This window comes from Mobula hypostoma, chromosome 18, assembly GCF_963921235.1.
Source record: "Mobula hypostoma chromosome 18, sMobHyp1.1, whole genome shotgun sequence".
NCBI lineage: Eukaryota > Metazoa > Chordata > Chondrichthyes > Myliobatiformes > Myliobatidae > Mobula > Mobula hypostoma.
This window is the reverse complement of record NC_086114.1, coordinates 53776098-53803355: the sequence shown is the minus strand read 5'-3', so window position 1 is coordinate 53803355 and position 27258 is coordinate 53776098. Positions and strand designations below refer to the sequence as shown.

Here is a 27258-nt window from a genome sequence, read left to right as displayed (position 1 = left end):
GCTTGGTCGTCCAGCTCTGCAGGATCGTGTTCGCCTGCCCGGACAGTGAAATGCACCGAGCTTATCAACCCATTGTGCCGACCAGCAATAAGTATCTGCAGCTGAAATGGGACAAGGACAATTATCAAAAGCATAGAACAAAGGTTAGATGATGTGAAAGGCGGCAGAATGCGTAAATGGCTTCTTAAAATATGTTTTGCTTAAAATATCTGTTTTATTTTGTTACTGGGTTCATTTAAAATATTATTGATACAAGTTAATTTATTAATGACTCTATTCAACTCGTCTCTTGTGTTACATTCATCGTTTCTTCCTCCTCCTCCTTAGCACACTATGACTCATTTACTGCTCATAATCCTGCCCCGTTACTTAATGTTGAATTCCTCCCGAGGTGAAATTCACATTTAAGTCACTAAATGTCAGAGCGCAGGAGAGACCATTTGGCCTACTGTTGCCGTGCTAGCCCTATGGTAGATCAATCCGATTAGTCCCATACGACGATCTTCACAGCCTGACATTTTCCATTCAAGAATTCTCTCTAGAGTGTTGATATTGAATTAGTTTCTATTAGACTTTCGACCTACACATTGTAGATTATACTAAAACTCTATTTATCCTGCAGTCATTTGTTCAGGAACTTTGATGGTTCGGAGTCTGGCTCATTTATTAGTCCAGAATGTAAGCCAGGCATCCAGCAAGGGAGCTTGTGTTTAGAAAAGTTATTACATTACAGGTGGTCTCCAGGTTCAAATGGTTCAGTTTATTCTCAGAGAATGTATACAGTACGCAGCCTGAAATACTTGGTCTTTGCAGACACGCAAGGCTTTAATTCTTAAGAAATGGCCATCAGCCAATTTCCCTGTAAGAAACGTTGATCGTCTACAGCAGCCCACATCAATTCACTCTACATATACTTGCTATAATTCTTTTTCTTCATTAAATAGTCATCCTACTGCTACCCATAATTAAACTAATGGAATATGCAGTGTATCCAGTTGTTAGTGAACACCAGAAAACATTTTTTTTTGCTACCTGGAGAAGTTGTTTAAACATTTACGGCAGAATTTGCATAAAGCTGGATTTCTGTACTTCAGGTCTTCTGTTAACCAGGGATCCCCCTGTAAAGTCAAAGTCGAGTTTATTGTCCCGTACACAAGTACATGTACGTACAGGTGCATCACAGGCACATACAGGCAGCTCTCACAAGTAAAACATAAATTAAATACAATTTTGCAAGAAAGAACTTAATTAGAACAAAAAAGTCCGTTTTAGGGCAAAGTGATCAAGCGGTCAAAGTGTTGCTAAATTCTTGTGCCGGTTAGTTCAAGAATTGAATGTTTGAAGCTGAATAACTGTTCTTGAACATGGTGTTGAGGGACATGTCTGTACTATATAACATATATAAAAGAAATGAAACAAATGAGTTTGGGTATTAACAGAAGTAACCAACAGCAGCCCCATAAATCTGCTAGTTCTCCAGCACCAAAGTGCTGCAGGTGCTAGATTATCGGAGTTTTACTGTACAACTGCTCGCTGTGTAGTGATAATTGTTGATTCATGTCCGCCCTGCCTCACCTGCCAGTCACCTTATACACGGTGTTCTGTGATACCGACACTTCCAGCACTAGAAACAGTTTCTCCACATCTCTATCAAATCAATCATGGCCTTAAGCACCCCTGTCAAAACCCTCTCTGCTGTAGTGACAATAATCACCAATCTTCCCATGTAATTGAAGTGTATCATCATTGTACTTCTCTGCCCCACTTCCTAACATCCCTCTAGCCCTGGTTCCTGCTACTATGGCTGCCAAGACCCAGTGTAATGGAAATAGCACCACTAAACCTCTCTGCCTTGCTACTGTTAAGATGCATTTTAAGAATGACCCACCCATATATCTCCTTACATGTGTCAGTCTCAATTGCTTGAAATACTGCTGAGAGCCACCTCTGTATCATCGTTAAGGACCCCCACCACCCAGGCATGCCCTCTTCCCATTACTGCCATTAGAGAGGAGGTCGAGGAGCCTGAAGACACACACTCAACATTTTAGGAACAGCTTCTTCCCCTCCACCGTCAGGTTTCTGAACGTACAGTGAACCAACCCTTTAACACTTGCAACACACACAAAATGCTGGAGGAACTCAGCAGGCCAGGCAGCATCTATGGAAAAGAGTACAGGCGACGTTTCGGGCCCGAGATCCGTTGGCTGGACTGAAGAGAAAGAGATGAGTAGATTTAAAAGGTGGGGATGGGGAAACACAAGGTGATCGGTGAAACTGGGAGGGGGAGGGATGAAGAAAAGAGCTGGGAAGTTGATTGGTGAAAGAGGTACAGGCTGGAGAAGGGGGAGTCTGAAAGAAGAGGACAGAAGGCCATGGAAGAAAGAAAAGGGGGAGGAGGACCAGAGGGAGATGATGGGCAGACAAGGAGATAAGATGAGAGAGGGAAATTGTGGGGGGGTGGGGGGGGAGGTGGCATTACCAGAAGTTCGAGAAGCTGAAGGGTCTCAGCCCAAAATGTTGACTGTACTTTTTTCATAGATGCTGCCTGGCCTGCTGAGTTCCTTCACCATTTGTGTGAGTTGCTTAGATTTCCAGCATCTGCAGATTTTCACTTGTTTGTGATGGGCTCACTATTTATGCTCTCTTTTGTTTAAATACTACTTGTTTAATTTAATTTTAATATATATTTCTTACTGTAATGTGTAGTTTTTTATATTGTACTGTACTGCTGCCACGAAACAACAAATTTCACGACATGTCGGTGATATTAAGCCTGATTTTGATTCCGAATATTTTATTATATTAATGATGCCTTGTAAATTCCCGTTAATGTTGCTTGATGTTCACCTGTATTTTGTCCTTTCTATGTTCTCCAAATAGAACATAGAATAGTACAGCACAGTACAGGCCCTTCAGCCCACAAAGTTGTGCCAACCCTCAAACCCTGCCTCCCATATAAGCCCCACCTTAAATTCCTCCATATACCTGTCTAGTAGTCTCTTAAATTTCACGAGTGTATCTGCCTCCACCACTGACTCAGGCAGTGCATTCCACACACCAACCACTCTCTAAGTAAAAAACCTTCCTCTAATATCCCCCTTGAACTTCCCACCCCTTACCTTAAGGCCATGTCCTCTTGTATTGAGCAGTAGTGCCCTGGGGAAGAGGTGCTGGCTATCCACTCTATCTATTCCTCTTATTATCTTGTACACCTCTATCATGTCTCCTCTCATCCTCCTCCTTTCCAAAGAGTAAAGCCCTAGCTCCCTTAATCTCTGATCATAATGCATACTCTCTAAACCAGGTAGCATCCTGGTAAATCTCCTCTGTACCCTTTCCAATGCTCCCACATCTTTCCTATAGTGAGGCAACCAGAACTGGACACAGTACTCCCAAGTGTGGCCTAACCAGAGTTTTATAGAGCTGCATCATTACATCGCGACTCTTAAACTCCATCCCTCGACTTATGAAAGCTAACACCCCATAAACTTTCTTAACTACCCTATCCACCTGTGAGGCAACTTTCAGGGATCTGTGGACTTGCACCCCCAGGTCCCTCTGCTCCTAAAATCTTTATGAAAATGTGCCCCATGTAAAATTACTGTGTAAGATTGATAGTAAATTAAACACAGATTGTTTGTGCAATCAGGAAAATTCAGGTAAACACAGAAAAAAAGACATTAGTGCCTCCTCAAACAGACAAGGAGATGCATCCCGATGGAAAGGTAACCAAACTACAGTTAGAGAAAATGTAAGGACTTATTTGAATAGATTTGTATTCTCGAATAGAAATACATTCACACAAAGAAGACCCGAAGTGCATCCATAGAAGAAGGTGTATCTGGATGAAAGCATACGTGTGTTTCACTCTGTGAGTGCAAGAGCCTTTGACTTTCCTGCTACTGATTAGGGCCTTGTCCTAACAAGAGAAGTTAAACAGTCGGTGTCTGTGATCTTTGGAGTTTAGAAGAGTGAGGGTTAACTTTATTTAAACATACAAGGTCCTGAGGGGTCCTGACACTATAGATGTTAAGATGTTTACAATGGAGTCTTGAAAAAGACAATTTAATGACAAAATAAGGCCCAGACACTTAAAAGGGGGGGTACAGAGAAATTTCTTTTTGCAGAGCTTGGAATTTGAAGTTGAAGTCAAGTTTATTGTCACACACACAATTAATGTACACAGAAATTAGATTAGATTAGATTATGAAGACACGCAGTCCTCGTTTATTGTCATTTAGTAATGCATGCATTAAGAAATGATACAATATTCCTCCGGTGTGATATCACAAAACACAGGACAGACCAAGACAGAAAAAAACTAACAAAACCATGTAATTATAACATATAGTTACACAGTGCAACAATACCATAACTTGAAGAAGAACAGGCCAAGTTTCTCGAAAGTTCCACATTTCACACAGACAGGAGAAGGAAGAAAACTCTCCCTGCCATGCCCGACCACAGTCCGACTCTGAGTCGTCTGAAAACTTCGAGCCTCCGTTCAGCCCTCTGACACCGAGTACCGAGCACCATCTCTATCCAATTGATTCGACCTCAATCTCGGTCTCCAGCAGCAGGCAAACCCGGGGATTTTGGGGCCTTCCCTCTGGAAGGTTCTCGATCGCGCAGTAACAACAGCAGCGAACCGGCGTTTCAGAAATTTCTCCAGATGTTCCTCTGTGCTTTCACGTCTGTCTCCATCAAATCAGAACTGTCTAAGGCCCCTATTTAACGGATACGATATCATTTTACCGGAGAGCTGCGCACACACGGCACGCTGCTATCTTCTCCTCCCGCCAATTGCAATGAAAACCTTACTTGTAGCAGCATCATAGGTAAGCAGGGGCTGTGGAAGATGAATTGTTGTAAGTGGAGGTAGACAATTTTTTGAAAGTTGGAGGGATTGAATGCTTTGGAGATCTGTCATGGAAGAAGAGTTGAAATCTGTAGGAGATTAACCATGATTTTATTAAATAGCTGGCTGCCATACCTACACCCATTTTCTTGTGTTCCATCAAACTCATGTCCTTCAAGAGGACCACAATCATGTTGTAGGGTCTGCCTCAATGACTTGGAGAGCTATATTGGCTAGAGTCAAGGCCTTGAGCTTCGGTTCATGGTAGGGTCACCCATGACTAACAGGTCAAAGGGTAGAGGCCAGACCAAGAGTGGTCCACTGATCTTCCAGGTTCAGGGGTTCAGCTCAGGAGTAACAACCCTGACTGGTCAAAAAAATATTGTTACAGAAACAGGAATGAAGAATCCTTCTACGTCTGTCTGCAATGGTATGGACAGACGGAGCTGGAGGGCTTGTATTGCTGCCCTGGTTGCCAGTGGTATAACCAGCAATAAGTATCAAACTCATGTAGGAGATAGTGTGCAAAACAGCCCCTCCACTTTCGAGGAGTTCATATACAGTCAGAGGAGTGGGCTGGTGCAGAACATCCAGAAGAAAGTAACTCATACCATGTTCTTACTCATAAGAAATCTAAGAGTTGCTTTCAGCCATGTTAATATATCATCTTCCAAAGCAAGTCGTCCCCAACCCCGAGGCACTGCCTAAGAAGTGGGTGGTGTCTGTGGGAGACAGATACATATAATTGTTAGCAGACTGTCCTGTCCTGGTTTCTGTAGATGTGACTGTTCAAGAACGCAATGTACTTTCTCTAATTCACAAAGAAGTAATGTATCTTCAATCAGGGATGTACACAGCAGAAACAAGCCAGGAATAAGGCCTGAACATTAATCATAGTGTAGGCAATTCACATTAATATAGATCTTGAAAATCTCATCTAAGCTAGTACATAGAACTCCAATAATCCTACCTCTTGGAGTTTTAGGGTGCTGGACCAGCAGATTTTCTGGACAATTGGATGTAATATCCAAACGCTTTTATTTCACTTTTTTACATGTTACGCAGTAATGTCGTGCATTCAACAGGGAGAGTAATTTTAAGTGGAGTGGAGAACATGCACCACCTGGGACCCCGATTACTGATGCAAACCCACCCACATTCCTGTCCCTGACTGTGGCAGCCCACCCATCCCACCATCGAGACTCTGATCCTAGCACCATCTGCATGTCCCCCATTCACTTGAAACCCCAATTCTCCTACTGGACGAGTGAGTGAGCAGATGCCAGAATACTGGATATTTTACTTGTTTGACACTGTAATTTCCTTTGGAATCAGTAAAGTATCTATCTATCTACAGGCAGTGACATCAGACATGACAGCTCGAAAATCCAATAATAGAAGGGTAAAATCTGCTGGATTTTCCCTTGCTGTTGCCCCCTGCTGCCTCTCATGCTAACCTTGCCCTTTACAACTTTTGTGGTAAACCATATACAGTACATGTTGTAACTGGGTTACCTGTCTGGACACGCCCCTCTGCTGACCGCCCCTGTGGCTCCTCCCACAGATTCCTGAATAAAAGTGTTTCGCCTTGCCCCTCCCCCTCAGTCCAGGGGCCGACACTCAGCACGCAGGTCGTATTGTACAGCCTTTCAGTATTTACCCAACTTCAGTCCTTTGGAGTTATTGAAGGCAACTTTTTAAGTAATATGTTCAGGGAGATAGCAGGTCTCTGATGTTACAGGACAGTAAAGAATCAAAAACGCTGTTTCTGGAATAAGGTAGTTGTAATCTTCCAGTCAACAAGTTCAGCCACATGAACTTTATCTGCACCGATACTGGTGGCAAATCTTTCCTTTACACGAAGTGCCTGACACCATATTATAACTGTTTCACAGGTGGAAAATGCCACTGCTGTTGTAGATACGAAAGGGCCTTGGACTCCTGCACATATTCAAGTCAAGTTAAAGAAACTACAGGTATAATACTTGCCATCTTTATTAAGAAACTTTTTCCAGTTGTGTTTATCATTGTCGTTTATTGCCCTGTCTGAAAAGCTAATATGACTCGTTGGTTCTTTCCATGACCATGATTGTTCTTGGCAAGTTTTTCTACAGAAGTGGTTTGCCATTGCCACCTTCTGGGCAGTGACTTTACAGGACGGATGACCCCAGCCGTCATTGATACTCTTCAGAGACTGTTTGCCTGGTGTCGCATAACCAGGACTTATGATGTGCACCAGCTGCTCATACGACCATCCACTACCTGCTCCCATGGCTTCACGTCACCCAGATCAGGGGGCTAAGCAGGGCCACACCTTGCCCAAGGGTGACCAGCAGGCTAGTGGAGGGAAGGAGCACCTTTCACCTCCTTTGGTAGAGACATATCTCCACCTCCACCCTTAAAGTGACTAGGTGATTAAATCAGACCCTAGGGAGGCTAGTTACTAATCAATATTGTTGATGAGGGACTGGAGACAGATCTAAACCCAAAGTAGAGCTGAGGTTCCATTTCCTAAAAGGATTCTATGAACCATTTGGAATTTAGTGACAGCACTGAGGTCCTTTGAGTTTGACAGTACTTTATTCTTTTTGTTTAAGAAGCATCTTGACAAGTACTCGAATCACCAGGATGCTTTGTACCTTTGTACCAAATGTGGGTAAATGGAATTATTGTGGCGATGTATTGTATCCCTGTGATGCTTTGATGCTGCCGCAATCAAGTTTTTCTTTGTATATGTACCTCATCATAGTTGTGCACATGACAATAAACTTGATTTAGATAGGTGATGTGGGTTAGCATTGACATGATGGGCCAAAGAGCCTGCTTCCATGAGTCTGTGAATGTAATTCAGATTTGCAACATGCCATTGTGGATTTGAGCTCATATTCTTTGTGTTACTAATCCAGTAGCCTGATCGTTCTGTTACTGTGCCCTGTATTTGGGGCAGCAACAAAGGTCTTCTGTCTCTGACTCTCCTTGACCATCTTCTCTAATGTGCCCCAGGTATAGTTCAGGGTCCTCATTTCTGCCTCTGTGGTATGGCGTCCGTTTGTCTTGGGCCTCTCGTTTTTCCTCTGGCCTTCAGGGGTCCAGTGAGGTGCTGTCTCGCTGTTGGAGTTAGCCTTTCTCTTCATCACGTGCCAAACCCATCTCCAACACTGCCCTGTATTTAGTACAATGTCAAATGTTTCAGGCAGCAGTTGGTACAACTCTTGTAAGGCTCTGTTTAAGGGGGTAGTGCACATTGGTAGAAAGACCATGGTTTATTTTAAAGTTCTATTGTCAGGATCATTTAAATTAACTGTCCCAACACAGTCCTGGAATTAAAATTCCAATCTCTCCGAACACCTCAGTTATAAAATTCTCATCATAATTTTCAGATTATTCACACAATTACCCCTTCTTATCTCCTCCAGCTTTACAAACCCTGAGATCACAGACTCCTCCAACTCTGAAATGTTCTTTACTCCATAATTGTGGGGGTCCAGTGTCCAACTACATGCACGAAGCTCTGGAATTCCCTTTCTAAACCCTCTTACTCTCATAATTTAAATCCTTATGAATCTTTGACAAACCTTTTGATCAACTGGATTAATATCTCCCTTTTATGGAAATATGCTTTGTTTCATGATTTTCTGAATATCACAGGATTCTCTGTACTTCCCTCTGCAACTGGATCCTCAACTTCCTAACCGAAGACCACGATCTGTGCGGATTGATAACATATCCTCCTCATTGGCAATCAACATTGGCGCACCTCAGGGGTGTGTGCTTAGCCCTCTGCTCTACTCTCTATATACACATGACTGTGTGGCTAGGCACAGCTCAAATATCATCTATAAATTTGCTGATGATACAACCATTGTTGGTAAATCTCAGATGGTGACGAGAGGGCGTACAGGAGTGAGATATGCCAACTGGTGGAGTGGTGTCGCAGCAACAACCTGGCACTCAACGTCAGTAAGACGAAAGAGCTGATTGTGGACTTCAGGAAGGGTAAGACGAAGGAACACATACCAATCCTCATAGAGGGATCAGAAGTGGAGAGAGTGAGCAGCTTCAAGTTCCTGGGTGTCAAGATCTCTGAGGATCTAACCTGGTTCCAACATATTGATGTAGTCATAAAGAAGGCAAGAGAGTGGCTATACTTCATTAGGAATTTGAAGTGATTTGGCATATCAACCAATACACTCAAAAACTTCTATACATGTACCGTGGAGAGCATTCTGACAGGCTGCATCACTGTCTGGTATGTGGGGGCTACTGCACAGGACTGAAAGAAGCTGCAGAGGGTTGTAAATTTAGTCGGCTCCATCTTGGGTACTAACCTACAAAGTACCCAGGACACCTTCAGGAACCGGAGTCTTGGAAAGGCAACGTCCATTTTTAAGTACCCAGGGCAAGCCCTTTTTTCACTGTTACCATCAGGAAGGAGGTACAGAAGCCCAAAGGCAAACACTCAGTGATTCAGGAACAACTTCTTTCCCTCTGCCATCCGATTCCTAAATTGACATTGAACCCTTGGACACTATCTCACTTTTTAAAAATATACAGTAATTCTGTTTTAGCATGTTTTTTAAATTTATACAATATACAAATACTGTAATTGATATACTTATTTATTATATTTATTTATTTCTCTGCTAGATTAGGTATTGCATTGAACCGCTGCTGCTAAATTAACAATTTTCACGTCACATGCCAGTGATAATAAACCTGATTCTAATTCTTTACAATATTAAAATGTCCTACAACACAGCCGAACTGTAGGTGATGGGATGGTTCGCAGAGTGGGTGTTACGTACCCCGTAACTGGGTTGCCAAACCAGCAGAAGTGGATCACTCAGTTGGAGTTTGGATTACTAGAACTAAGAAAGTTTTATTAAAGAAACAAGCAACACAGTACTCTAATCAAAAGGATAATAAATGCAACAGTTCAGCAATGATAAACACACATGTACACAGAATTAAGATAACAGGATCAATCAAGCTCTATCGTTGTCTAGGGGTAAATGACCAGTTTCAAAGTGATGCAAAGTTCAGTTCAATTTAGTTCAGTTCAGTTCGCAGTAATCGCTGCCGTGGGAGATGGACAGTGTGGGGAAGGAGAGAGAGAGCAAAACGAATGAATATTCAAGGCTTCCACACAGACCTTCGCAGTCAGCTTTCGGGCGAGTCCTTTGTGATGTCATCTGAGGTCACCGACCGTGACCCCATCCGTTTCCGGATATGATCGTTTCTCTGTGGTGAACCCGGCACCCAGGCAAGGGTGGACACACACCAGGTTCCCGCCGATCGTGCATTTCCACCCTGTGTGTCTATGGCCTGGTCCCGCAACCAGCCTTCCATCACTTCCCACCGACTTGTGGGAGACGCACCGCTTCCAGGGTCTCGTTACATCGGGTGTCGTGTGTGTCTTGCCTTAGCGAACCTGTCCCTTTTTATCCCCCTGCTGGGGTATCGCCTGTCCATCACTTCAAACAGTTCAGGGTTCAAAGGGGGAGCTGATCTTGACAGCTCTCCTTCCGTTACTCTCTCCCGTCCCTTCATTAACATCTCCAAATGCTGCTCCATTGTTTTCCTTATCTCTCTCTCTCCTGAAGACAGGCGGCAGACCAACTGCTGATCCCACTGCTGTCAGCACAGGACAGCTAACATCTTAATCTATGTGTATTCTCGTCACACTTCCCCCTTTTAAGGATTTTTACCGGGGTAAAAATTACAAACATGAATACATTATTTGATACACACAAATACACATCTTTATCAGCTATTTGGCTAATACAGCGAATTTGAAGTTGTCAACACCTGACAGACAGTCAGCCATCACATTTTCTGTTCCTTTTATATGTGTTATTAATAATCCCTTAGACCAGGCTCCAACTTAGAAAACTTCATAGTGGCCAAAAACACTGATGAATTGTGATCAATGTAACCTCTCATTGGGTTTTGTCCCAGACTACAATAACAAGGGTCGTCCCATTCCGACTTAGTTTTCTCTCGCAAGGGCTTAGTAGGAGGGGGAGGGGTAGTAACTGCAGAGTTATTGCAAAACTTCCTACAGTACCCCATCATCTCCAAGAGCCTTCTGAGGGCCTTCTTGTCTGTCGGGGTTGGGATGTCAGAGATAGCCTGCACTGTAGCTTGCATCGCTGCCAGCTGCCCCTGTGTCACCACAATTCCCAGGTAAGTGACCTTCGTGTGGCCGAACTCATTTTTTTCAAGGTTCACTATCAAGCTGGCTTCAGACAGCCGTATTACATCGCCAATACACACCTCTTCGTCAGCCCTTTCGTCACAAAATTACTCATTCTATAGGAGTGTTGCTCGCTAGGCTAACCTAATGTAACAGACACCACCCAACGTCCCAGTTCTTTGCATCGCCTCAGGACAATCAAACACACGTGTGCGAGTTGTTTAATTACTTCTCCTAAAGAGTCGCTTTGTTCGGGGATTAAGGGAGAGACCTTATCAGCAGAGCTGGCCAAAACAATAGCCTTCTCCCATCTGGTCGATACCATACTCATCTTTTCAAAATGGTTTTTTTCTCTTATCAGGGGGACCCTAGCTTCATTGATTTCTTCGCTAACACCGACTAGGTTTGTTAGCATATCACAAGCCTGTGACCGTGTCAGTTCGCGTTGGCCATAATCAATAACATCCTTCCTCCGGTGCGGCCGGTAAACCTCTTTCATGATTCCACCAACTGTTTCCTCCAGCACCGCAAAATGTCCATCGGGGGGTACCTTGTGGGCCAGGTTAAAAATCTCATCCCCATAACTCTTTTGCACCACCCCCCATTCCTCATCTGCGGGTACGGTACTTGGTCTCTCTTTCTTCCTTAGCACTTCCTCCTCCACACAATAGCCTACTGGTTCCCTTCTTAATTCTGTGTCAGAGAGAGCTGTCTCCGCCAAAACCATCAGCCCCTTGTCTCGCTCCTGTGCCTGCACAAATTCCTTCCTGGCTAATGCTAAGTCTGTCTCAGCTCCCTCACTACCTCTTGTTTCACTGCACTCCTTCTTTTCACTTTCTACCCCCTTCTCGTACAAGGCTGGCAGAAACGTCTCAGCTAAATGTACTACCGCTGTCCCGTGATGAACCTGTGAGTCCATGGGCGGGGCCTCAATGCTGGCAGGCTGACCTGTGAATCTCACTGCTGGGAACACAATTCCCCCGGTGAGGTCATTACCGAGCAAGACTTCCACGCCTTTCATCGGTAATTCGGACCTCACCCCGATCGTGACTAGTTCAGAGACCAGGTTGCTTTGTAAGCGTATCTGGTGCAAAGGGACGGCCTCTGTCCCTTCCCCAATACCTTTGACCTTGACCTCCCCAGTCTGGGTCTCTGAGCTAAACTCTAATACACTCTTCAGTATCAGTGATTGACACGCTCCCGTGTCTCTCCAGATCCACACTGGAACTGGTTTTAACCCCTCCTTCACTGATACCAATCCGGCCGAGATAAACTTCTCGCACCCTTCCTGAACTTTGGCAGACCTGTCCTCTCCTAGCGGTTCGTTTACCAGCTCGATACAGCCAGTCAAAATCGCCATTTTTCCTTTTCCCGTCTCCTTCTTTGGGGCAAAGCACCTGGACGCAAAGTGTCCGACTTTCCCGCAATTATAACAGACGACCCCAGGAGACTTCCTACCAGACTACTCCCGGTCTACCTTATCCTTCTCACTAGTCCCCAGCTTACTTTCTGACTTTTCTGGCGGACTCTCCCCGCCGTCCTGACTACCCTTCTGGTAGCCTTTACTCGGGGAAAACTTCATTTTATGCGTCAACGCATACTCATCCGCTAACTTAGCAGTTGCGGCTAACGTGGCTGCCTCTTTCTCATCTAGGTAGGGTCTCATACCCTCAGGGACACAACCTTTAAACTGCTCAATCAGGATCAGCCGTAGCAGTCTGTCATAATCCCCCTCTACCCCCTTCGAGGCGCACCAACGCTCACAATATGTTTGCATCTCATGGGCAAACTCTAAATACTTGCGGTCCCACTGCTTCCTCGCATTCCGGAACCTCTGCCGGTATGCCTCCGGGACCAACTCATAAATCCTGAGGATGGCCTCTTTCACCACCTCATAACTCTGGGCATCTTCCGCGGACAAAGCTGAGTAAGCTTCTTGGGCTTTCCCTTTCAGTACACTCTGAAGCAAAACAGCCCACTTATCCCTCTGCCAGTCCTGACTTGTAGCAACTTTTTCGAAATGGAGAAAGTACCGATCCACGTCGGTATCATCAAATGGGGGAACCAGCCTAACCTCCTAGGTCATCCGGAACCCTCCACCTTGGTTCGGCACGGGCCCCTGCTCTGCACTTATCCTTAACTTCTCCAATTCGAATTCTCTTTCCCTCTGTTTCTCCTCTCTCTCCAACTGTCTGTCCCTCTCTTTCTCTTCTCGCTCCAACTGTCGTACCCGGAACTCGTGCTTGAGTCTCAGTTTTTCAAGCTGCACCTGTACCGCGTCTCCGGCAGGTTTTTCAATAGACACCACTCCCAGCTCACCTTGGGGAAACACACCTTTAGATACATAGTGCTCTACGATAGCTCTGTGTATCTCCTCTCTCCTCATTGTCAACTTCCCCTTAGCAAGATTCAACCGTTTGGCCACGGCTACCAATTCCGATTTCCTGGCATCCTCTAATGCCTCCAAGGTCGGCGCCTTTATAAATTCCTCAGCCTCCATTTCTGCTGTTTGTCTTTTCTTTCTTTCGGGAATTTTAACCAAATCAATTTACTCCGTCCCAAATTTAGCGTTCAAAATCGCGGACGAGGACCCCACTTATGTTACGTACCCTGTAACTAGGTTGCCAAACCAGCAGAAATGGATCACTCAGTTGGAGTCTGGATTACTAAAACTAAGAAAGTTTTATTAAAGAAACAAGCAACACAGTAATCGAAAGGATGATAAATGCAACAGTTCAGCAATGATAAACACACAGGTGCACAGAATTAAGATAACAGGATCAATCAAGCTCTATCGTTGTCTAGGGGTAAATGACCAATTTCAAAGTGACAGAAAGTTCAGTCCAATTTAGTTCAGTTCGCAGTAATTGTTGCCATGGTGATGGACAACGTGGGGGGAGGGAGAGAGAGAACGAGAACGACTGATCATTCAGAACGGCTTCCACTCACAGACCTGCGATATTGCTCACAAGCAGCTTTCGGGCGAGTCCTTTGTGATGTCACCTGGGGTCACCGACTGTGACCCCCTCCTCCAGATACGGTCGATCCTCTGCAGTGAACTCGGCACCGAAGCGAGGGTGGACACACACCAGGTTCCCGCTGATCGTACCTTTCCACCCTGTGCGTTTATGGCCCGGTACTTCCCACCGACTTGTGGGAGACGCACCGCTTCCAGGGTCTCGTTACCTCGGGTGTCGTGTGTGTCCTGCCTTAGCGAACCTGTCCCTTTTTATCCCCCTGCTGGGGTATCGCCTGTCCATCACTTCAAACAGTTCAGGGTTCAAAGGGGGAGCCGATCTTGACAGCTCTCCTTCTGTTACTCTCTCCCGTCCCTTCATTAACATCTCCAAATGCTGCTCCATTGTTTTCCTTATCTCTCTCTCTCCTGAAGACAGGCGGCAGACCAACTGCTGATCCCACTGGTGCCAGCACAGGACAGCTAACATCTTAATCTATGTGTATTCTCGTCATATGGGCAAGTGGGGAATTTAAACTGTCCTATTTCACTGTAGCATGGGATAAGACTAAGTTTGATTTGGGTGTCGTCTGGACAGTAAACAGCAAAAATACACTTCAATGGAGTTAACTTCGCCCATTGGAAACTCATAGTCACCCTTCACAATGGTTGCCTGTTCGTAGCTTCACTACCATAGAGAGATAGCAAAGAAGATGAGTAAGTTTGTCACTACCCTCATGGGCTTTATCAACAAGGGTGTTGTGAGTGGTGTACCAAAGAGGACAATTTGGGTTTTGCCAACCAGAAGCCGTGGATGAACCAGGAGATCCGCTCTCTTCTGAACTCTAGGTCTGCAGCATTCAAATCAGCTGACCCTGACCTTCATAATAAATCAAGATACGACCTCTGTAAAGCTATCAGAGATGCTAAGAGATAGTACCAGTGCAAAACCGAGTCCCTTTCCATAAAAGGTTATGGGGCATGGCGTAACACTTGTGTTCTGTGACTCTGACTTAGTAACAATTAGCCTGAGATTTCATCACTTGAATGTGATTGTTTAGTGGAAGCCTTCATAGATTTATTAATCTAAGCTGACATATCAAAGTTGATAGAGCTTTTTGATCAAGGAACAGAGAGGATTAATAAGAGAAGTGTGGTTGATATAGTATATGTAAGACTTAAAGCAGACATTTGATAAAATTACACATAATATAAAATGATATAGTGGCTTTGGAGGCATTGCAGAGGAGGCTCACCAGGTTGATTCAAGAGATGAGGGGGTTAGACTATGAGGTTGGCTGGTTGTTCGTCCATCGTTGACGTCGATGAGGACCTTGACACCATTATGATGGTGCTGAGACTAGCGCATGATTTGGATTTAAGTGAGGGAGAGTTGCGCAGTGTCAGCCTCACTCTCTCTTCCCAATTCCCATCTGGATCCAGTGGCAAGACAGAGTCTAGATGGCTGGAGATGGGACTAGGTGCAGTGGATGACCAGGATGTCTTCTGTGTCTTGTCCTGCTCTACACGTTCCACGACTATGAGGAGAGATTGAGTCGCCTGGGACTGTACTTGCCAGAATTCAGAGGGATGAGAGGAGATCTAATAGAAACATATAAAATTATGAAAGGCATAGATAAGATAAAGGCAGGAAAGTTGTTTCCACTTGTAGGTGAGGCTAGAACTAGGGGACATAGCCTCAGGATTCGGGGGAGTAGATGTAGAATGGAGATGAGGAGGGTCTGCTTTTCCCAGAGAGTGATGAATGTGTGGAATTCTCTGCCCAATGAAGTAGTAGAGGCTACTTCAGTAAATATATTTAAAACAGGGTTGGATAGATTTTTGCATAGTAGGGGAATTAAGGGTTATGGGGAAGAGGCAGGTAGGTGGAGATGAGTCCATGATCAGATCAGCCATGATCTTGTTGAATGGTGTAGCAGGCTCGACGGGCCAGATCTCCTATTTCTAATGTGCTTTTGTTCTAATAAGCTTATCAAGACTGAGGCTCATGGAATAGAAAGGGAAGAATTTCTAGGCTTTATAGTTTGGGGTACAAGGAAGAACTTTTAGAAAGCATGGTCTGAGCACAGCTGGAGGGCCGTGTTGAATTCTGCTCACCGTGCTTTAGGAAAGGTGAAAAGGCTTTTGACAGGATGCAGATGAGATTTACTGAAGTTATTTCAGGGACTTCAGTTCTGTAGATAGTTTGGACAATCTAATTCTGCTCTTTCAACAGTGGAGGCAGCATGGAGATCTCTGAAAGCAGTATTTAAAACCCTGAAGGCTGTAGACAGAATAGATTGCCAGACAGTTGGACTGTAAAGCGGTACGGTGGCAGAGCCACTGCCTCACAAGATCAAGGTTCCGAGCTCAGTCTGGGTGCGGTTTACACGTTCTCCCTGTTGCTTTTGTTTCCTCCCACATCCTAAACACACTCAGCTTGGAAGGTTAATTGGTGGTGTAACTTTCCCCTAGTGTGTGGGTGAGTGGTAAAATCTGGAAGGAATTGATAAGAATCTGGGGAAAATAAAGTGGGATGAGTGTACAATTAGTCTAAATGGGTGAGTAACGATCAGCGCAGGCAGGCTGAAGGGCTTGCTTCCAATCTGCATCTCTGTGTGACTTTGTGCGAGACTGTTCCCATTGGAAAACAGGCTAAGAACTAAGGGACACAGATTGGCCAAATAACCTGAAGTGACAAGGAGGAAAGCTTCTTTGATTTAAAGGATGGTTGGGTTTGAAATCTGTCTCTACAGCAGAAGGGAAGTAGTGGAGCAGGTTCAACATGGCATCTAAAAAGAAAAAAGAAAACATTTAGCATTATGAGGAGTGGGACTGACTGGATCTCTCAAACAGAGTCCTTCCATGAACTCAGGAGGCTGATTGACCTCTGTCAGTACTGTAACTACTCTGGGACTCTGGGATGAGACACATTAATGGTAACTAATGGCTGACTGTTCTTTGTTCAGTTACAGGAAGAACGCTTGGCTGCCATAACAAGAGACAATCAGATCCTTTCCTCCAAGTTAGCTGATATCATGAGATCCAATGGGACAGTGGAGAACTGGAATAACTACGTAGCTAAAAGGTGCAGATGTTGGGGATGGGCACTTTAGGGCTTAATGGTTGGGTTCTCATGAAAGAAATCAGCAAGTTTCAGCCAGCAGACTGAAAGCTGAGCAGTCTACAAAATTATGAGGAGCACAGACAGGATAGACAATAGTATACATGTCCCATCAAAGTTACCTATAACCAGAGGGAATTGGTTTAAGGTAAGGATGAAAATTTAGGGAATACAAGGAAAAATTAGTTTACAGGGAGGTTGGTTGGAATCTGAAATGCACTGTCTGGACACCAAGACTCTCACAGCATCTAGAAGTATCAATTTAAGCAGTGGATTCACTCAGGAACACACGGCTATGACCATGTACAGGTAAATGTGGCTATCATAGAGGGTTCTTGATGGTTAGCATGGACTAGGTGGGCTGAAGGGCCTGTTTCTGTGCTGCATTACTCCATGACTCTACGGCTTGTGTTCAGTAAACAACCCATTATGTCCAATTTATAAAATGTGCTTCTATTTATATGCATGCTTTGATTCACCTCAAAATGCCCCATAAAGTTCAAAGTACATATATGTCACCATATACAAACCTGAGATTCATGTTCCATACTCAATGAATCCAATGACCATGATGGAATGAATGAAAGAACACACCAGTGTGCAAAAGACAACACGCTGTCCAAATACAAAAAGAGAGAAATAACAACAACAAGCAATAAATATTGAGAAAGTGAGATGAAGTCTTCTTGAAAGTGAGTCCCCAGGTAGTGGTAGTGGGAACAGGTCAGTGATAGGATGAGTAAAGTTGAGTGAAGTTCTCCTCTCTGATTCAAGAGCCTGATGGTCGAGGGTAATAACTGTTCCTGAACATGGTGGCGTGGGTGCTGAGGACTCTGTACCTTCTTCCTGAGAGCCACAGCGAGAAGAGAGCATGGCCTGGGTGGTGGGGGTCCCTGATGATGGATGCTGCTTTCCTGCGACAGTGCCTCATGTAGATGTGCCATGACATTTTATTAGTGGAATTTCAGTTGTAATGTTTGAATTTGCCCGCAGCTGGATCCCACAAACAATAATGTGATATCAACCAGATAACTTATATTGGTAATGCTAGTTGGGAGGCATCTAAACTTCTAGATATTTTCAAGATAGAAAGCTTTCATAAATATCTATTACAGTATATGTAAAATGTATTTCTTAATCTCATTAAAGACCACTTACAGTATACTTGTAAAGAGGGTGGAAGGTTCAATAGCAACTTTCAGAAGGAAATTAATATCACTATCTAAGGGTTTTATGGGACTGTATCTAAAGGTTTTGTGGGACTGTGTAGAAGGAGAAGGGGGGGATGGGTCAAATTGTGCTTCACAGCTCTAGAGACCCAGGTGCACCGGGTTCCCCAGGTTATGTAATAACTTTATAAAACTCTGGTTAGGCCACACTTGGAGTATTGCATACAGTTTAGTGATCCAGGGGCACCAGGTTCACTAGGTTATATAATAACTTTATAAAACTCTGGTTAGGCCACACTTGGAGTATTGCATACAGTTTAGTGATCCAGGGGCACCGGGTTCACTAGGTTATATAATAACTTTATAAAACTCTGGTTAGGCCACACCTGGCGTATTGCATACAGTTCTTATCGCTCACTATAGGAAGGATATTGACACTTTGGAGAGGGGTGCAGAAGACGTTTACCAGGATGCTGCCTGGTTCAGAGGGCATGCGCTATCACAAGAGGTTGGATAAGCTTAGGTAGTTTTCTCTGGAGTGCCCGAGGCTGACAGGAGATCTGATCGAGGTTTACAAAATTATGAGAAGCATAGAGAGAGTGGACAGAGAGTATCTGTTTCCTGGGGTCTGATACCAAAGGGCCTGCATTGAAGGTGAGGGGGGTAGGTTCAGGGTGGATGTGAGGGGGGTAAGGTTTTTACTCAGAGAGTGGTGGGTGCCTGGAATGCACTGCCTGGTATGGTGGTAGAGGCAAGTAAGTTAGAGGCTTTTAAGGGACGTTTGGATAGGCACATGGATTTAAGGAAGATGGGGGGGATATGGATATGGTGTAGGCAGGAGGGATTAGTGTTTGAGTGTTTTTGTTTTGCCTTTTAGCTGCTTTGGCACAGTATTGTGGGCCGAATGGCCTGCCCTGTGCTGTACTGTTCTATGTTTACTCTAGATGTGTGGGTTACACATCAATTTGACACATGGGTTACCTCTGGGGGTTCCAGTTTCCTATCACATCCCAAATTTTGTAGCTTGGGGGTAAATTGCCCCTTGTGTGTAGATCAGAGGTAGAATTGATGGGAATGAAGGGAGAATAAAGTTGGTTTGAGTAGAATCAGTGTAAATGGGTGCTTGATGGTTAGCTGTGTATGGCAGCTCTTCCAGAGAGCCAGGAGAGCAAATATCCCATTGCTGAATGATTCTGTGATAAAATTCCTGCTTGCCTTTAGAATTTAGAACCCCCCCTTCCCTTCTCCTGCCCCCCTCCTAAGACAGCGGCAGCTAAATGCATCACACTTCCAGGAATGGCAGGTGTGCAATAGTCCTACCCCCCCATCCATATATTATTAATTTTGGACTGCACTCCTGAGATTTTAGAGTTTATTTTATGTATATATTCTTTGTCATGCTGCAAAATGTTGAGCTGCTAAACTGTGTTTCATTGCCCAAACAACAATGACAATAAAGATATTCTTCTTCTTAAAAAGAATTAGCTCATGTGTTAGTTACCGCACGCAATGAAAAATGCCGGACTAATTCTTAATAATTTTCTAATACAGGGGTTCCCAACCTTTTTTATTTCATGGAGCTTTAGCATTAACTGAGCACCCCAGGATGGTAACCCCTGCTAATGTGAGGGTCCCAAACTAATCTAGATTCCCAGTTAGCCTTATGAAAGGATTGGCGAGATTCTTACTAAACTGTGGCGATCCATTTGCTACTGAGCAGGGAATTCTTGATTTTCGACTCAGTAATGTTTTAGGATTAATGATACGTTTTGACTTCATGATGCTGTGCGGCCGGGAGGGAACTTGGGGCGGGACGGTAGCGTAGTGGTTAGCACAACGCTTTACAGTACAGGCAATCCAGGTTCAATTCCCGGCACGTTCTCCCAGTGACCACGTGTTGCCTCTGGCTGTTCTGGTTTCCGTCCAAAGGTGTACCAGTTGTTAATTGTTCATTGTAAGTTGTCCCAATTATTAGGCTCGGATTAAATCAGTGGAAGGACCAGAAGGGCCTATTCTGCACTGTATAATACATAAGTGGTTGCACTCTTCATGTGCCAGCAAGTTCACCAGCCTGGGTTAGACACTGTAGAACACCCTGAAAGTTGCTGCCTTTTTGTATAGTTCCTCTTCCCTCAACTGAAACTTCCTTGCTGCCTTCCACCCAGTCTTAATGCGGAGGAGCGCCACAGGAGGTTCGCGCAGATAACGCACGAGAACCAAGCCCTTCTACAGCGCATTGTGCACTGCGAGTCGGAGTACAAGCAGAGCAAGCTGAAGGAGGAATGGGAGAGAGCGAAGAGGGTGCAAAATAATATTGCCCGGTACCCGCGTGGGACGAAGACTGAGCAGGTAAGATACAGACTGGGTTAGGTGTGGTATGGTTAAATTAAGTGTGATTTATGGCTCTGAGGGAATGCTCAACCAGCACACGAAATAAAAAGACGTTGAAGCATATGCTGATGTACTGGATGAAGTACGGTGGGAAGAGGCTTGTGGAGCTGGGCTAAATCATACGAACAACATAGAACAGTACACCACAGGAACAGGTCTTCAGCCCACTGTGTTGTGCCAAACCAGTACTTAAATGTCTAACTAAACTAATCCCTTCAGCCTGCACAGGTCCATATTCCTCCATTCACCGCACACATTCGTGTGCCAATGTAAGCGCCTCTTAAACATCACTGTCGTACTTGCCCTCACTACAACCCCTGACCCTCTAAGAGGACCACAACCTTGTTGTGGTATGGAGGCTTGTGTGTCTCAGCGGCCCAGAAAGCTATGCTGGTTGGAGTCAGGGCATTATGCTTTGGTTCTTTGGCTCTGCACAATCACACCACAGTAACAGTTGCCTTATTAAATTAATGAATACCAAATAAAGACATGCTGATTACTCACCAAAATTTGTCTTACCTAATGACAACTCAGCAGCAGGAAATTGTAATCTGGATGAGCGTATGTTCTTCGCCAAGCGGGTCAAAGGGTAGAGGCCGGACTATGAGTGGTCCACCGGTCCTCCAGGTTTTGGGGTTCAGCTCAGGACCAACAACCCTGACTGGTAAATCAAAACTATTACAGAAACAGCACTTCTATATCTGAGTACGACGGTATTCCTGAGTCTCCACCCAGAACTTGCATGACTGACAATTGTGAAAACCAAGCTTCTGACATGATGAAGGAAGCCTTGAAGACCTCCAGAGATGGAGGACCATCATTGCTGCCCGAAATGCCAGTGGTGTAACGGGCAGTAGAGAGAGACTGCCACGGGCAGTGCGTTTCAGACACCCACTACTCTCAGTGTAAAAACACTTGCCCACACATCTCCTTCGAGCATACTCCCCCCTCACCTTAGATTTACAGTAGATGCTGTCCAACCCGCTGAGTTCCTCCAGCATTGAAAGGCAATGGCCCCTCTAGCTGTGCCCCAAATTCTGTGCTCGCCTCCAAGTGGCTTATCAGCATCAATCTGGGGATGTTGTCCCGGCATTTTATATAATTCAATGACATTGTTATGATTGAGTGTTACGAGTTAACCCCAATCATAATTAAAAGAGAGATTTCAGTTCTTCCACACTATTGAGAAGAGGATTTGTTCCCCCCCCCCCCACCCATCGTCTGAGATTTATCCCTCTTTTGTTAACAATTTATGTCTGCCACAGTGCAAAGTGGCCCATGGTAGACAGATATTAATGTGATGCTATTACAGCTTGGGGCATTCCGGTGTTCGGAGCTTGATTCCAGAGCTGTCTGTAAGGAGTTTGTACATTCTGCCCGTGACCGCGTGGGTTTCCACCAGGTGCTTCCGTTTCCTCCCACAGTCCAAAGACAGACTGGTTGATTGGTTAATTGGTGTAAGATAGGTGGGTTGCTGGGCGATGCAACTCATTGGGCCAGAAGGGCCTTTATCTTTAAGTAAACAAACAAACAAACAAATAAATAAATACATGACTGAATGAAACAGAGAAAATCCTACAGTAGCTGGGGCTGAGGGGAAGAGATGCATACAAGTATCCAGTTAGTAGGAGTACAGAAGAGGTACTGATTCTTCCCAGAGATCGGGCTGTACAACAGTTAGTGCTGCTACCTCTCAGCTCCAGGGACACAGATCATGACCTTGTATGCAGTTCTGTGTGAATTTGCATGTTGTCTAATCACAGCCGTGTGGGATTCCACTAGATCAGGTTCCCCTCACCTCCCATAGATTAATTGATCGGTGTAAACTGGGGCAGCATAGCGGTCAGTGTAACACTGTTACACCAGTGACCTGGGTTCAATTCTGCCGCTGTCAGTAAGGAGTCGTACGTTCTCTCTGTGACCTCTGGGCTTCCTCCAGGAGCTCCAGTTTCCCCATTCCGTATTCCAAAGACGTACAAGTTTGTAGGCTAATTGGTCACATGGGTGTAATTGGGCTGCACAGGCTCAACAACCAGAAAGGCCAGTTAATGTACTGGATCGCTAAATAAATAAATAAATAAATTACCTTCTAACAATAATAAACAGGGAATTGTTGGCATGTGTGGGAGAGAAAAGATAAGTTGAAGGGGTGCAGGGAAATAAGCAGAGGGGGAATGGGATTTCTCCCTGAGGGCTGGCATGGTCCTGATGGGCCAAATGGCCTCCTGCATTGTTATACCTTGAGGACTGCACACAGTGAGGGGCCCACACTGGGAAAACAGCTGCAGTCAGTGGATCACAGAGCAAAAGGACCACTTGGACATTATACCCCGCCTGGACGCTGTTGTTGAATGACACAACCCATTAACCAGCCTGTTAATATTTATATCGCTGTCCAGCAGGTACATGGAACTCCCACTTGTTGGTAACCATTTACCAGATGGTGCCAGACTCCTCTGAGGTTACACTTAAAGCAGTTCCTTCTACAATAAAGAAACAAATCTAATATTATATAGGAATGGCAGTATTGCTGGCTACTGACCCAGACAGTCGATCCTGAAGCAGACACTTGGCATCAAAGTTAACGACCGTCCAGTCCCGTTCTGTGGGCCCAGAGTGGCTGATGTGTGAACAGCAAACTCTTCCACAGATAAGACAACTGGTGGCAGACTGGTGCTTACATAGGGACACTGTGTAAACATGGCCACCGGCTTCTTGGTACCATTTCCCCCTGCTCCTTCTCCACCTCAAGTGGTCATGGGCCCGAATTGTCCAGGAGTCACCGCTGGGAGTGAGCGGCGTTTCCATTAAGAGTCTCCGGCCTCATCCTCTGCTCGTCTGGTGACTTCTTTCCCTGGCAGAGCTCAGAACAAGAGTGTCAGAACTGAGAGCCCAGAGACAGGCAGAGAAAACAACACAGCCGAAATGTAATCAAAAATACAGAAGATGCTGGGTTTATGTTGGAACTGCTCTGCAGGTCAGGCATCATCTGTGGGTAGAGAAATTGAGGACGAAAATGTTTCATCAGAACAACACAGTCTATTGACTACGAGTGAATGAGCGTAACTAGGGCCTCGTTGCTGGGTATGTTAACCTGAGAGAGGGCATTTGTTTGCTCATCATTGACCAGCTCATAGATTCATTGGGTTATTAAGCACAGAAATGACCCTCAGCTCAACTCGTCCGTGGCAATCACATTTACACGGGTTTGACCCGAATCCTTCCAAACCTTTCCAATTAAATGTCGTAATTATACCCACCTCTCTCACTTCCGCTGGGAGCTCATTCTCTCTCCCCACCTCCCTCTGTACACAAAAAAATGTCCCTCAAAATCTCATCCCCCTCACTTTTAACATTTGACCTCTTGCTTTAGGTTACCTAGTATGTTAAAATGAACTCTTAACCTCTCTCAATCTAGCTGGTTATGGCCCTGCACCTCGTTGTCTGCCTGCACTGTACTATCTCTGTAGCTTACACATTTTATTTGCCATTTTTGTTTTCCCTCAGTGCAATGTCGTGGTGAAATGATGTGGGTGGATGTCACGCAAAATAACTTTTTCACTGTACCTCAGTACATATGAAAATTATAAACCAATTCCAATTCCAGATAAAGACTGTGATTATCTTTATGCCCTTCATGATTTTATAAACCTCTTTAACGTCACCCCTCAGCCTCCTTTGCTCCAGGAGAAACAATCCCGGCTCCTGCAGTCTCGTCTGATAACACAAGTCCTCCAGTCCCGTCAACATCCTCCTGAGCCCTTACCGCACACTTTCTACTTTAATCACATCCTTCTCTGGCACCGTGACCAGAACTCCAAGTTTAATCTCACTAAGTATCCTTCCAGTGAATCTGGAGGCTTTTGCAGAGACGTTGTTGGTGTTTTTTTTCCCGGTGCCTTGCAGTGGCTGCTGATGGTAGCTCAGGCCTCAGAAGCATGAAGGAGGGCAAACCTAATAATTAAGGTCGGTAGAAACACTCACTAAATGCAGGAGGAGTTCAGCAGGCCAGGCAGCATCTATGGAAAAGAGTAAACAGTTGACGTTTTGGGCCAAGACCCATCATTGGGACCTACCATAAGTATCCTGACGTGCTTTCTGGTGTCCCGATGAAAGGTCTCGGCCTGAAACAGCAACTGTTTTCTCTTTCCCATGGATGCTGCCTGGCCTGCTGAGTTCCTCCAGCGGTTTTATTTGTGTTGTTTGGATTTCCAGCATCTGCAGATTTTCTTGTGTTGGTGATTCAACAAAGGGCACTCGGTCATTTTTCTCCTGGTACCTGCTCTGCCATTTGAAAAGATCACAGATGTTCTGTTTGTAACACCAGCTCTTCACTCATGCCCACCCAAATAGTCTTTTACCGGCTGCTTATCAGAGATCGATCTGCCTTCGCATCATCAACATCCCTTCCAAACAGGGGCAACTATAACCATGTGGCACTAAGACATTTTAAAGAAGATATGTTCCTTCTAACAGTGGGAAATAGACCAATATGTGGCATTTTGCAAGAGGCAATTAAAAGGATGTATTGAATTATTAGAAACAATTTATAATGATCATACCACTTTCTGAATCACAACTCAGGATGTAATTACTCGATTGGAGAGCTATGGGGGAAGACTCAGGAATACAACCAACTGTTTTATCATTATGCTTCACCGGGTCACCTCCTGTATTGTGCTGTTCAATGTCTCTGTAACAACGCAGACACACAAGCTGTCCCCGTGTTATGGACACCCCTACGTAAAACTGATTAAATTCAGAAGTCTGATGTATGTACAAATGGTGGAGATAATTTCCTCTCTTCACATTTGGTAAGTTGTTTTCTTACCGCTTTTTATTTGTATTACAGCACTGTGAGGATGTGGTTATCACACTGAATGATTGTTGTGTATTTTCCTGCTTACTGATAAAATCAACTTAAGATGTCTGTAAAAGTGGAACGTGTTCATGCCCCAGGTGGAGCCTGTACCCATACACGAATTATCACAGTAGCAAACTCTAACTACTTGCCATAGATTGAAGTCGCAAAGGCAATTTGCAGTTTAAGGATAAATATTTTCTATTTTCTGCAGAAAACTGGGAAGAAACTGCACCTGGGAGTCGCCAAGAATAGCGAAACTGCCCGGTTCGAATAAACTGGCAAGGACCAGGTGACGTCAGCGGCATGGCAACCAATAAAAGTAGGGCTTCAGGCTCCGCCCCCTTCTCACATCGATTGCGTGTCGAAATCTATCCCCAGGACTTTCCACGGATATCCTGACGTGTTTTCTAATTGACATCCTACAGATACATTTCCTCCTTCCACTTCCTTTCCAAGTTATGTTAAAGGAGCTTCTATCCAGAAGCAGATTCACGTGGATCAGCCAGTCAATAGTCAGGTCGAAAGCAGATGGGAATCGGGTTTGTAACGCCCCTGGTTTTAACATTCTCCAAAGGAGTTATTGCCTGTTTTTGCACGGAGAAAGATGGTTGAATGAGGTGATATTGTACATCGGAGTCACCAGAATCTCTGTCCTCTACTAGTCTCCCTTCCACAATATTTTTCACAGCTCGGAGACCCTGAGTAAAATCATGCAAAGCTCATCAGTATTGCTGGTCTTTCCTGGCTTATGATCAACAGAACACATACCTGTTAACAACAAGCCGTGACAATATTAATTACGTTTCAATTAAGCTACTTTTGTTTGATTGACATTATTATTGGTATCTCCACGGGTGGCTAATTTTCCAATTACATGATATTATTGGCTGTTACCTTTGCCACTTCAATCAAAAGCAGGAACAATTTGAAATGCCTCTCAGCCCTTGCAGCTGACTGACCATAACCGACCAAGGTTATGAAACACTATTCCTTGATTGCAGATTTACCAAGGTTCCAGGTCCACAATGAGCTTGAGTTTTAAAACTTGTTATAAAATCCTCCTTGTGCCCATGACATGAATAAAGTTATGGCTATCGGACTGTATTTGGCTGTTTATTTCCCCTCCATAGATGCTGCCTGAATTGAGGAGTTCCTCCAGCTTTGTGTGTGTGTTGCTCAGGATTTCCAGCATCTCCATCTCTATAGCAACCAGTGGCCTCCAATTCTCCAGCAACCTTGCATTCCTCTAACCGTCAGATTTTGGAGTCTTAGAGTTGAGACATGATAATACGGCACAAAAACAGTCCCTTTCATCCCAACAACATACATCAAAGTTGCTGGTGAACGCAGCAGGCCAAGCAGCATCTATAGGAAGAGGCGCAGTCGACGTTTCAGGCCGAGACCCTTCGTCAGGACTAACAGAAGTCTACATTTACCATCAAGCACCCATTTACACTAACCCTACATTATATCCTCCTTCCAGATTCTACCTCTTACGTACCCCGTAACTGGGTTGCCAAACCAGCAGAAATGGACCACTCGTTGGAGTCTGGATTACTAGGGGCTAATAAAGTTTTATTAAAGAAATAAGTAACACAGTGCTCTAATCGTAAGGATATAAATGCAACAGGTTAGCAATGATAAAACACACATGTACACAGAACTAGGGTAATAGGAATCAACCAAGCTCTATCGCA

The 27258-nt window shown here is 44.6% G+C and overlaps 1 protein-coding gene across 1 annotated transcript; it reads left to right on the top strand.

Moving 5' to 3' along the window:
- Window positions 1-26653, top strand: si:ch211-284k5.2 (uncharacterized protein CFAP97D2). The gene is made up of 5 exons (XM_063070235.1): window positions 1-143; window positions 6757-6837; window positions 16983-17101; window positions 20472-20655; window positions 25773-26653. The coding sequence occupies exons 1-5, from the start codon at window positions 51-53 to the stop codon at window positions 25833-25835; spliced, it is 540 nt and encodes a 179-aa protein (XP_062926305.1). The 5' UTR covers window positions 1-50; the 3' UTR covers window positions 25836-26653.
- Window positions 26654-27258: the final 605 nt, after the last annotated feature.